This window comes from Pan troglodytes, chromosome 1 (genome assembly GCF_028858775.2).
Source record: "Pan troglodytes isolate AG18354 chromosome 1, NHGRI_mPanTro3-v2.0_pri, whole genome shotgun sequence".
Lineage (NCBI taxonomy): Eukaryota > Metazoa > Chordata > Mammalia > Primates > Hominidae > Pan > Pan troglodytes.
In genome coordinates this window covers 70205610-70218838 of record NC_072398.2, presented here as the reverse complement: position 1 = coordinate 70218838, position 13229 = coordinate 70205610, and the positions used below count along the sequence as shown (strand labels likewise).

At 35.5% G+C, this 13229-nt stretch overlaps 1 protein-coding gene across 9 annotated transcripts in view; it reads left to right on the top strand.

Moving 5' to 3' along the window:
- The window catches only part of RALGPS2 (Ral GEF with PH domain and SH3 binding motif 2), a 186791-nt gene that overhangs the window by 160081 nt on the left and 13481 nt on the right, over nt 1-13229 (top strand). For 6 of the 9 annotated variants that reach the window (XM_001155326.8, XM_001155266.8, XM_054656202.2 and 3 more), the window contains 3 exons: nt 2539-2631; nt 6971-7076; nt 11638-11729. In XM_001155326.8, coding sequence (XP_001155326.1) covers nt 2539-2631; nt 6971-7076; nt 11638-11729 — 291 coding nt within the window. Of the gene's footprint in view, nt 1-2538; nt 2632-6970; nt 7077-11637; nt 11730-13229 lie in introns of those variants that run through there. The other 3 variants (XM_009439001.5, XM_054656212.2, XM_009439010.5) reach the window with 2 other exon arrangements.

Below are 13229 nucleotides of genomic sequence, written 5' to 3'. Positions count from 1 at the left end.
CTTCTTCCTCAACACCAGCATAGTAGTTTGACTACTAAGGAACAATTTTTTTCCCTTTCTCAAATTTGAAATATAAAACCTTTGATATATATTCACACTTAAAGCTTTTGAAGATATGGGGGCTTCATATAAGTAATCTTATTTTGTTGTTTATATCACAGTAAGCCAAAGGCACATACAAATCAAGAATCTCTTAGGCAGGCTAGTGAACTCAGAATTGCATGTCAGTTGAAGCATTACCATACCTTTTGTGTGCCGGATGCTAGAAATAGAGCAGTGAACAAGGTGAGGCAAAGTGTCTTCCTCCTGGATTACATTTCAGTGAGGAGAAATAGAGAATAAGCCTTTAAAATAATGTCATAGGATACAGAATGATGGGGCAAGGAGGGATGCCACCATGGCAAAACATTTGAGCTGAGATCTGAATGAGGAAGGTGAGTTAGCTGTGTGAATATCTAGAGTTCAGGAGACAAGAAGGCTTGTGTAGTTTACGCATTGAAATTGGGGAAGGTGGAGGAGATCAAGTAAGAGGCAAAAGCTGGAGTTGTTTGATGATAAATTAAACATGATGTATGAGAGAAAGAGTGAAAACAAAGATAACTTCTAGGTTTGGGGACTGAGATGGGTGTATGTTGGGGACATTTATTGAAATGGGGGGCAGGTCAGTCTTGGCCAAGTTCAGTTTGATATGCTTATTAAACATTCAAGTGGAGGTGTCATTGTGGCTGTTGAAAAAGTATGGATCATGAGGTCAGCAGAGAGGTGGCAGGGAGAGAGATTTGGGAGTCATTAGCATACAGATAGATAGTATTTGAAATATGGAACTGGATGATAGATTATCTAAGAAGAAAGTATAGCTAGAGAAGAAAACAAGGTTGGAGATGGGGCTCTGTAGCATTAAAGGTCTCCCACAAAGAAGAGTATAAAGGAAAACTAAGAAACTGTTATCCCAGAAGCCTAGCAGTTACAGTACTTCAAAAAGCAAAGAGTGGCCAGCTGGGTCAGATGCTATTAAGAGGCTGGCTATGATAAGGACAGAGGCTTTGCTAAAATTACAATCATCAGTGACCTTGATGGCCCAAAAGCCAAATGAAATGAGTTAAGTAGAAAATGGGCAAAACAGAAGAAGTAGAGGCAAGATTTAGAGACACGCTTGCAAGAAGTTATGCTGTGAAAAGGAGAAGAGAAATTGGTTGGTGTCTGGGGAGTGAGGAGATGGGTCAAAGGAGGGATTTTAAAGGTGGGAGTACTATTAAGGTTCATTTGTATAATGGTGGTAGAGGGAGAGAGATTGAGAAGCAATGGAGTTAATTGCAAAAGCAAACTTCTTTATTTTCTTTTTCTTTTTTTTTTTTAATTATACTTTAAGTTTTAGGGTACATGTGCACATTGTGCAGGTTAGTTACATATGTATACATGTGCCATGCTGGTGCGCTGCACCCACTAACTCGTCATCTAGCATTAGGTATATCTCCCCATGCTATCCCTCCCCCCACCCCACAACAGTCCCCAGAGTGTGATATTCCCCTTCCTGTGTCCATGTGATCTCATTGTTCAATTCCCACCTATGAGTGAGAATATGCGGTGTTTGGTTTTTTGTTCTTGCGATAGTTTACTGAGAATGATGATTTCCAATTTCATCCATGTCCCTACAAAGGACATGAACTCATCATTTTTATGGCTGCATAGTATTCCATGGTGTATATGTGCCACATTTTCTTAATCCGGTCTATCATTGTTGGACATTTGGGTTGGTTCCAAGTCTTTGCTATTGTGAATAATGCCGCAATAAACATACGTGTGCATGTGTCTTTATAGCAGCATGATTTATAGTCCTTTGGGTATATACCCAGTAATGGGATGGTTGGGTCAAATGGTATTTCCAGTTCTAGATCCCTGAGGAATTGCCACACTGACTTCCACAATGGTTGAATTAGTTTACAGTCCCACCAACAAATTTACAAGTAAAAAGCAAACAACCCCATCAAAAAGTGGGCAAAGGACATGAACAGACACTTCTCAAAAGAAGACATTTATGCAGCCAAAAAACACATGAAAAAATGCTCATCATCACTGGCCATCAGAGAAATGCAAATCAAAACCACAATGAGATACCATCTCACACCAGTTAGAATGGCAGTCATTAAAAAGTCAGGAAACAACAGGTGCTGGAGAGGATGTGGAGAAATAGGAACACTTTTACACTGTTGGTGGGACTGTAAAGCAAACTTCTTTAAAAAGTGAGAGAGAGTTGGAATCTAGGGCATAAAAAGAGAGTTGAGTTTGCCTTTAGATAGAATCGGGGTTAACTATTCTTTTGTAGCTGGAGGAAAGACTGAGTATGTGGGTCTACAAACAGGTAGTTAGATGGAAGTGACAGGAGTATTTGAGATTAAGATTTCAGAAGGGATACAGCTCAACTGTGAGGTTAGGACTTTGGTTGAAGTGAAGTGGACTTGATCATTGGCACTTAGAATGTAAAGAAACTAAGAAGCCAGGAGCATTGTAATAGTATATTCCTGTGTTTGTCCTATCCAGGTAGCATCTTGGACAAAATATTGGGCAGCTTTGTGTGGGACACAGCTTTTTTACTATGCTGCCAAATCTCTAAAGGCTACCGAAAGAAAACATGTAAGTATTTGTTCTCTACATTTTTAGCGTGGTTTCCCAGACTGTTCATGGTTATAAAGAAAGCAGTCCTAATGGGATACAAAGGTTTTTTGGGTTTGCCTTGTTTTTTCCTATCTTCTAGTCCAAAAGTTTTTACATTTATTTCTTTTTTAAATACCATTTTTCCATTGCAAATGTCAAAACTGCACATTACGCTTATCTATTTTGACATCAAAGCTTTCTCAAATCTGGAGTTTCCTGTTCAATATTGTTCAAAACTATTGCCTTGGAGTTTCCTTTCCTAATCAGCAAAATGTGGAAATGTGGGACCAACATCTAAAGTTCTTTCCACCTCAATCTCTGGTTCAGTGATTCTTCCCAACAATGAAGAGGAATGATCAATTACAACAGTTACTGCAGTCACTTTCTTGTGCTTCATATTACTTAAAAGAAGCCTCTTTTCGCCCTGTAGAATTTTCCTGTAAATCTTTTTTGCATGCTGTTTTGTTTTTACATACCAGTGATAGAATCTTTGAAAGGAAGAATGATTTTCTATGTTGCATTAATAAAATCTGAGAGGAATTTTATTTCTAAGTCACATGTTTTGGGGGAGAAAAATTACGTGGTTTATCCTACTGAGGAAAGGTAAGCCAGTGAAGAAAAATTTAAGTCCTTTTTCTACTTAAAACTTAACCAAATGATACTGTATAATTCAGAGTAATTCAGAGAAACTCTTCTTTATTCTCACAGTTTTAGCCCTTTAATCAAACCACAAGTATAGAAAAGAACATTTTTGGTTTAAATGAATGTGGGAAGTACCATAAGATAGCATTGCCTTTCTTTATCAGCCATACCCACCACCTGCCACCCTCCTGATCATCATGACTCATTGTCTTGCTTTTCTTCATAGTGTTAGCATATATGTTTCCCTAATTAATCCATGGTTTCATTTTTTGACTGTACCTCAGTGGGATCATATATATTCTTAAGCACTAGCTTTTTTGCTCACTATTATTATATAATTGTTAAGATAGCTCTTGCATTGAGATAAAGGACTTGAGTGAAGGATCATGGAGATTTCTTCGGTGAATATTTATTTTTTGTATTCTGGTCAAATTGACAATAATGCCTATATACCCTACAACATTTACACAGATTAGTTTTGCTAGAACAATTTGTAGAGTTAGTACTGCTGTTCTCAAAGTGAGAAAAAGGTTGGATTCATTCAGTTCAATTAAATCCTTAGCTTCATATAGAAAGTAACTTTTCACATAGCCACATTGAGATACTTGCTGGATAGATTTCACTTAGCTGACTATTGTAGAAAAGTCATTATTCAAAATAAAATGGTTTTTTTGTTTTTTGTTTTTTCTTAGTTTCAATTAGAAAAAGTCCAAATTAGAGAAGTTATAACTGAATTTGTCATCTAATGGATATGTTAAATATTGTTTTGTGCTTTGCATTGTTGCTTGTGCATAAAGTTACTAGTATGTTATACTTTGGATTTTTAATTATATGAGGTTTCTGATAGGTAATGTATGCAAAATGTTTGGAAATTAAAGCATAGCGAGTTGTGAGAAAATCTTATTGAGTACCAAGGAAATTGACCGCATTTCTCATCTTTTCTAATTAAATTAAAATAGAATTAAAGAATAAATTTGAGGAACAGGATAGAGGGTATAGAGACAGGTCTATATTTGGTATTAATTTTGAGATAGAAAAGATATGGCACAGAACTAAATGGAAGAAAAAAATTTTAATCGTTTTCAAATAAAGTTAGAATACAAATAAATTGGAGGAAAATATCTGCTATATGTAAGCAACCGATAAAGGATTAAAATCAGCATTTAAACATAGCACCACCTGTATTGTTGTGTTTTGGTTTTGGTTTTGGTTTTGGTTTTGGTTTGTTTTGTTTTTTTTGCCAAAATATTTAACCTGAATCTTATGAGGAAATAATCAAATCCAAATTGTGGGTCATTCTATGAGACAGCTGGCCTAGATTCTTAAAAAGACCAAAATTTGGCAGGTGGAGTAAGGGCAGGGGGACAGGAGGACTGTTCTAGATTAAAGGAGACTTGACAACTAAATGCAATGTATGTTTTTTAGTTGAATCCTGGAGTTATATTGGGGAAAAAATTTAAAAAGCTATAAAGGTTATTATTGGAACAACTTAAGAAAATGTAACATGGACTTTATGTGGTTGTCTCTTCAATTTCTTAGAAATGACAATTACGTTGTGATTGTATAGGAATATATTCTTGTTATTAAAAGATACATGTTGAAATATTTAGGGTTCAATGTTATGATGTCTGCAATTTGCATTTGAATGTTCAGAAAGATCAAACAAACACAAAAATGTAGATTAAGGATATATGGCTAATCATTGTGGCATTCTCAACTTCTGTACAGTTTGAATTTTTTCAAAATAAAAAGCTGGAGGAGAAAAAAAATCATAGATTAAAATATACCTGTTCATGGCAATAAACCCAGAAGTGGGACATATGGAAGTCTGTATACCTTATTTTAGTATTCTATAAAGTATATATTTTTTTGCCTATGAAGAACAGTTTGTGTGGGTAGAGTGATCAACCTCACTTACTATTTAAAAATGCAAATTAAGGGAGACACTTTCCTGCCATTAGACAAAAATTTAAAAGATTGATGACATAGCATTGGTCATGATATGGGGAAACAGACTGTCATCCATGGCTGGTAAAAATCTAAATTGTTATTGTTTTTGTGGTGGCCAGTCCGAGTCAGTATTTAGCTTGGTAATAACCAGAAATTCCTCATCTGAGAATCTGTCCTACTGAAATTTTTGAACAAGTGCACAAAGATTATCTGTAGAAGAATATTTCTATAATATTTATGACAACAGAAATCTGGAAATACCCAAAATACTTATCAATAAGGAAATGGTTACTGATAGATGAAAAACACAAGTCAGAGTGTAAATATATCCCCCATTAATATGTAAAAACCAACAGCAGCAATGACACAAACCTCTGATATAATAAATGCATAGAATAAGGTCTGGAGGTTGTCACCTCAAGTGATGATTATATCTGGGGAATGTGATGGGATTCGCTGGTGGTTAAAGGGCATTTGCACTCTAGTTTCATCCCTGTTTCTGAAGCAGTTTATGTTGCTTGAGTTACTTTTTACTTTTTGAAAAAGGGAATTGAGGTGGAAGTTTTTAGGCTTAAGAAAAGAGTATTAGAAGATCATAGTATTCATGTCGAAGTACATTATGAGCTGTCAAATCAGCAGTCCTGTGGTAGGGCCAATTTCATTCTTCGCAGTAGTAAAACTTACTGATTTCTTTAGCTTTCATATTTCAATTTCATGTTGTTATAAATGTGCCATGTTCATTCTTTTTCCCATCCTTTAATCGTGAAGCATATCATACATACAAAAGAAGATAGGTAGTGTACATGTACATTTTAAAGCATAATAAATAAAATGAACACCTGTATACTCTCCACCCAGTGTGAGGAACAGAATGTTACTAGAACCGTCAAAGCCTTCCCAGAGGCATCCACTTCTTTCCTGTTAACCATATCCACAGCTTCTTGCTGTCCTGAATTTCTTGTTAATTGTCGCCTTGTTTTTCTTTAGTGTTTTACCATGTACACGTCCTTATACAATGCACTGTTTCATTTTTAAACAATACCTGAATGGCTTCACATATAGTCTTAAGCACTAGCTTAAGCCAACCTGTTCTTCTTTTATAACTGCCCTTTCTCAGAATTAAGAAAAGAAGTTGTAGCTAAAATAATAATAAAAGAATGGTTAACTACAAAAGTAATAGACATGCTAAGAATACCCTTCTTTTTTGAAAAATACAAGTAAGAATATTGTCATTAAGAATTATCTGGTTGCAGGGAGCTGAGATCACACCACTGCACCACAGACTGGGCAACAGAGTGAGACTGTCTCAAAAAAAAAAAAGAACTCTCTGATAGCACTGCTGATTTATTACATCATCAGATTTAAGACAGCATAGCTACTAAAATGCAAATGTCCTTCCTATAAGGAGTAGTACAGTAATTCAGAAAAAAAACAACAGATTAATGTATCATATTCACAAACATGCTCTCTGGGAATAGGGAATAGATCAGTTAGGTTTTGATGCAGAGTTGAAGCTGGGAAGGTCTGGAAAGTAGGAGATTATCTGAAGAAGGCATGCCTAGGATGAAATTCAGCAGTAAAAGGCCCCAGGCTGGCTGAGACCAGCATGAAGTCACAAATCTCATCTTTCATTAGGAGAAACTGAAAATACACTCCCTAACACTGAAGTTTTGCTAGAATAAACCATAAATTTTCTGTTTCCACTAATTATCTTTTTTTCTCTCAGTTCAAATCAACATCCAATAAGAACGTATCTGTGGTAGGATGGATGGTGATGATGGCTGATGACCCTGAACATCCTGATCTCTTCCTGCTGACTGACTCTGAGAAAGGTGAATTGTTAGAATAACTGGGGCTTACGATACTGCGTATATGTATGTGTTTGTGTATATGTATGTATGTATGTGTGTGTGTATACTTGTCATATATATAATGTTTTATGCATACATGAAGAACTTGATGAGCCAAAACCTAGTTTCACTGGAATACTCAAGAGAGAAAGTATTTGTGTAGTTTTATCTATTGGGAAATACTTCTGTCCCATTATGTATTTTAATAATATTTGTGGAGCTTATTTTCTTTGCTCCATGGGCATATATGCTTGAAAATTAAAAGCCCAGCTAATCCCTAGAGACCTAACTAGGAAAGGAGGGAGGGAATTTGAGAATATATACCCCATTGTTACTTCAAATTTTTAGAGACTTGCCATATAGGCCATACTGCTTCCTTCATCAATACCTTGAAATGGATTGTTATTCTTAAGTTCTGAAAGTGGCAGAGTTTTCCTTTAAATATTTATTCTATCACTTTTAATTAAATTATTCAGAACCAGTATTCTGCAGTCTTATCCACACAGATCTAGAGATGCCACACAATTATTGTATTTATTTAGATGTATTTTATTCTAAAGAATATTTAAGAACAAAATTATTTCTTTAAATCCATAAGCAGCAAAACAGTGACTTTCTGAATATATTTGGCTCAGATCACTTTCCAAGTTAATTATAATATTTTACATACAGTATATAGAGAGACAATTATGAATAAAATAACTGGCTATTGACCATTGGAGTTTATAAAGTAGATATGAGAAATTGGAGGATGGGCCATGTATAATCACATCATATGTTCTTACTCTACCTGTGACTATAGTGGATACCTCAAGGCTCATCAGAAAATATCCCCAAGTGGTTGCTTTTCTTCCATCATAACAACTGCTAGCTGTTGACAAGTACCAGAAAGATACTTTCAGCAGTTCACAACTGGAATACTATGTTACCTTTTATTGACTTCACAACTATATTTTGACCTCTGTTTATTCAGATACTATTTTGTATCAACAGATATCCCACTTTTATGATGTTTCAGTGTTTTAAGTAAACAAGTAAGCAAATATGTTGGAGGCAGGAAAAAATAATACCAAAATGTCTTCTTTTTAGATTAAGTAGATTGATTTACAGAATAAATACACCCTACTCAACATTTTTTTCCCATAAGTTATTGGGGTACAGGTGGTATCTGGTTACATGAGTAAGTTGTTTAGTGGTGATTTGTGAGATTTTGGTGCACCCATCACCCGAGCAGCATACACTGCACTCTGTTTGTAGTCTTTTTACCCTCATCCCCCTTCTCACTTTTCTCCCCAAGTCCCCAAAGTCCATTGTATCATTCTTATGCTTTTGCATCCTCATAGCTTAGCTCCCACGTATCAGTGAGAACATATGATGTTTGGTTTTCCATTCCTCAGCTACTTCACTTAGAATAATAGTCTCTATAATCTTATCCAGGTCACTGCAAATGCTGTTAATTCATTCCTTTTTATGGCTGTGTAGTATTCTATCACATATATATACCACAGTTTCTTTATCCACTCGTTGATTGATGGGCATTTGGGTTGGTTCCACGATTTTGCAATTGTGAATCGTGCTGCTGTGAACATGCGCATGCAAGTATCTTTTTCATATAATGACTTCTTTTCCTCTGGGTAGATACCCAGTAGTGGGATTGCTGGATCAAATGGTAGTTCTACTTTTAGTTCCTCAGGGAATCTCCACACTGTATTCCATAGTGGCTGTACTAGTTTACATTCCCACCAGCAGTGTAGAAGTGTTGCATGTTTACCACATCCATGCCAACATCTACTGTTTTTTTATTTTTTTTATTATGGCCATTCTTGCAGGAGTAAGGTAGTATCTCATTGTAGTTTTGATTTGCATTTCCCTGATCATTAGTGATATGGAGCATTTTTTCATTTGTTTGTTGGCCATTTGTGTATCTTCTTTTGAGAATTGTCTATTCATATCCTTAGCCCACTTTTCAATGGGATTGGTTTTTTTCTTACTGATTCGTTTTGAGTTCATTGTAGATTCTAGATGTTAGTCCTTTGTCAGATGTATAGATTGTGAAGATTTTCTCCCACTCTGTGGGTTGTCTGTTTACTCTGCTGACTGTTGCTTTTGCTGTGCAAACGCTCTTTAGTTTAATTAGGTCCCAACTATTTATCTTTGTTTTTATTGCATTTGCTTTTGGGTTTTTGGTCATGAAATCCTTGCCTAAGCCAATGTCTAGAAGAGTTTTCCAATGTTGTCTTCTAGAATTTTTATAGTTTCAGGTCTTAGATTTAAGTCCTTAATTCATCTTGAGTTGATTTTTGTATAAGGTGAGAGATGAGGATCCAGTTTCATTCTCCTACATGCGGCTAGCCAATTATCCCAGCACCGTTAGTTAAAAAGGGTGTCCTTTCCCCACTTTATGTTTTTGTTTGCTTTGTTAAAGATCAGTTGGCTGTAAGTATTTGGGTTTACTTCAGAGTTCTCTATTCTATTCCATTGGTCTATGTGCCTATTTTCATACCAGTACCATGCTGTTTTGGTGACTGTGGCCTTACGGTATAGTTTGAAATCAGGTAGTGTGATGCCTCCAGATTTGTTCTTTTCACTTAGTCTTGCTTTGGCTGTGGTGGGCTCTTTTTTGATTGTGTGTGAATTTTAGAATTGTTTTTTCTAATTTTGTGAAGAATGATATTGGTATTTTGATGGCGATTGCATTGAATTTGTAGATTTTGCTTTTGGCAGTATAGTCATTTTCCCAATATTGATTCTACCCATCCATGAGCATGGGATGTGTTTCCATTTATTTGTGTCATCAGTGATTTTTTTCAGCAGTGTTTTGTAGTTTCCTTGTAGAGCTCTTTCGACTCCTTTGTTAGGTATATTCCTAAGTGGTTTTTTTGTTTTGTTTTGTTTTGTTTTGCAGCTATTATAAAAGGCGTTGAATTCTTGATTTGATTCTCTGTTTGGTCATTGTTGGTGTATAGAAGCCTACTCAAAATTTTGAATTCAAAGCCCCAGCCTCCTTCCCATATCAAAGGCATAATTCATGAAATTACATTTCAAGACGAGAGCATTTTCATTGGATTTAGTTAACAGATTCTTTGTTTTCTTCAGTTTCTCTTAGCATGCCTAATAGAACTACTTCAGGTAGCCAAAATTTTATGAAGTCTATCTATACTAATGGTTTTTTGCGGGGGAGGGGTGAGTATGTAAATTGTAGCTGTGGCCAGCTTAATTGTAGATATGGCTTTTTTTCACATTGACCTAATGTCTGTGTCTGAGTTCAGCAAGTGTAACAGTGTTACTTGACTAAACATTTGGTGAAGAAACAATTACTTCGGAAAGTGAAAAAGTTATTTTGAGTGTTAGAATCTCAAGGAAAAGCTGAATAATGCTTAAATATAGTTAGGCTCTTGAGCCATTGAATGCAGTTATTAAGGAAAGAATAGAATTCAGCACAAATTGTGAAATAAAAAGAACTTAGGTCAATGAAAAAAGGAAATAAAGCTTAATTTAGAGCAGCCTGTAGTACATGGTTCCTTTCTTTTCTCAATTTGTTTTCTCACCTTAATACATATAACCATTTAAAATATCCTCATTATATGTCAGTCTTGAATTAAAGTCAATATAGAAATTACAAAATACACACAGCACAAATGAATATCTAATTTCTTCAAAGAGAGAAAATTGCCTCCTAGACTTTCCCCAAGAGCCCTCAACAGAACCGGAAATCTGTAATAATATTGACAAATATCTTGTAACTAAAGACTAAAAGCATAGTCTATCAATGTTATATGACTAATCCTTAATTATACTGAATAGCTAGTGTTTAAGTATTAAACATATTGAAGCATTCTGGCATGTTAAAACTTAACATTAACATCTACTAATATTTAGGCCAGGTGTGGGGGCTCATGCCTGCAATCCCAGCACTTTGGGAAGCCAAGGCAGGCACATCACTTGAGGTCAGGAGTTCGAGACCAGCCTAGCCAACTTGGTGAAACCCTGTCTCTACTAAAAATACAAAAAACTTAGCTGGGCATGGTGGTGCACACCTGTAATCCCAGCTTATTGGGAGGCCGAGACACGAGAATCTCATAAAGCTGAGATTGTGCCACTGCACTCCAGCCTGGGCGACAGAGCGAGACTCCATCTCAAAAAAAAAAAAAATCTAATATTTAGATCATCTAAGTAGTAAGTATTCAGAACCAATATTCTGCAGTCTTATCCACACAGATCTAGAGATGCCACACAGTTATTTTATGTAGGTGTATTTCATTCTAAAGAATATTTAAGGAGACAAAATTATTTCTTCTAATTCATAAGCAGCAAAAGTGACTTTCTGAATATATGATAGCATGTAAATGTGTTGCATCGAGAACTCTTTATTGTATTGGAAATACAATAAAAATAGGAAATACAATAAAATGGAGGTGTTGAATAGAATTCTAAAACTGAAAACTCTAGTCATGTTTAATTTGCTCATTATTATCTGGCAGAATTATTATGTGTCATTGTCCTTACATTTTTAATATTTCCCCCTTATTTTGGATAATTTTAGGAAATTCGTACAAGTTTCAAGCTGGCAATAGAATGAATGCAATGTTATGGTTTAAGCATTTGAGTGCAGCCTGCCAAAGTAACAAACAACAGGTAAGCATTTCTCCTAATTCTCAGAATAGTCCATAATTTGGGAACATATGTAAAAGAGTTCCAAGAGAAGTAAACAGACTAGTTCTGAATTAACTAGGAGAATGGTGGTGTTTTTATTCTTGTTGATTACAGTTAATAAGACATGAAGGTCTACATCTTAGTGAGGAGCTAGACAGTAATCATGCAAACAAGTAACAAAATTTCGAACAGTCAGAACTATATAAAGAAAACAATAGACGTATGTGATATAGAGCAATGGGAGTACAGACAACTTTTGGTAACATAAGGTTGGGCAGCAAAGATCTCCCTGAGGAGATGGTATTGACAAGAACCACAAGAAGGAACGAGCTATAAGAAGAGGAGAGCAGAGTGCTGTGTAAGGGAAGAGCAAGTGCAGGGAGCCTGAAGCTGGAACAAGCTTAAGGTGAGTTCAAAGCACAGAAAGGTAGCTAGTATAGTAGTCAGAGTATAGTTCTCTAAAGGGTAAAAATTAGATGGCATATTAAATTAATAAAAATTATTCAAATTCATCTTTATTTGATCTATTGACAATTTGATGTGGGTTTCTGTGGTGGTAGTGAAACCAAAAACCATTTAAATTTTGTTTGCTTTTATTTTACTGAAACAAAAATGGTCTAATTGAAAGGCTTTCAGCTGCAGAAGAGCAGGAATCCATTGTGTTGTTTTCCCCAAACCCTGTTGCACAGTTAGAGTTGAACCACAGATTGGTAGAGCAGACATAAAACACATAGCCGCATTTATAGAAATTTATATAGACTTTTTGTAGAACCAGTTGTTTGTTAAATATATTTGAAAATCATTGACTTAGCATATTGATAATGCAGAAGTCTATGGTTAGCATTATCAGTAGGTAATATTGAATATGATGCACTATATAAGCTTAGAAAGCTTACAGAAGTATTTTTCACCCTGTCATATCAGGATGTAAGTTATTACCCTTTCTTGATAATTGAAACTAAGGCTCCATAATACAAAATGACCTACACAGATCACACAAGTAAAAAATGGTGGATTCAAACTTTCTTCATCCTTTAAGTCCATTCTTTTTGTTTGTTTTTTGACTTTTGGGTTCAGAGGGTACTTGTGCAGGTTTGTTACATGGGTATATTGTGTGTCACTGAGGTTTGGTGTATAAATGATCCTGTCACCCAGTTAGTGAGCAGAGTACCCACTGGTTTTTCAACCGTCACCCCTCTCCCACCCTCCCCACTCTGGTAATGCTCAGTGTCGATTGTTCCCATCTTTGTGTCTAGGTGTATTCAGTGTTTACCTCCCACTTACAAGTGAGAACATGCAGTATTTGGTTTTCTGTTCCTGGATTAATTCACTTAATGGTCTCCAGCTGCATTCATGTTGCTGCCAAGGACATAATTTCACTGTTTTTTAAAAATCACTGTGTAGTATTCCATAGCATATATGTACCACATTTTCTTTATCCAATCCACTGTTGACAGGCACATAGGTTGATTCCATGTCTTC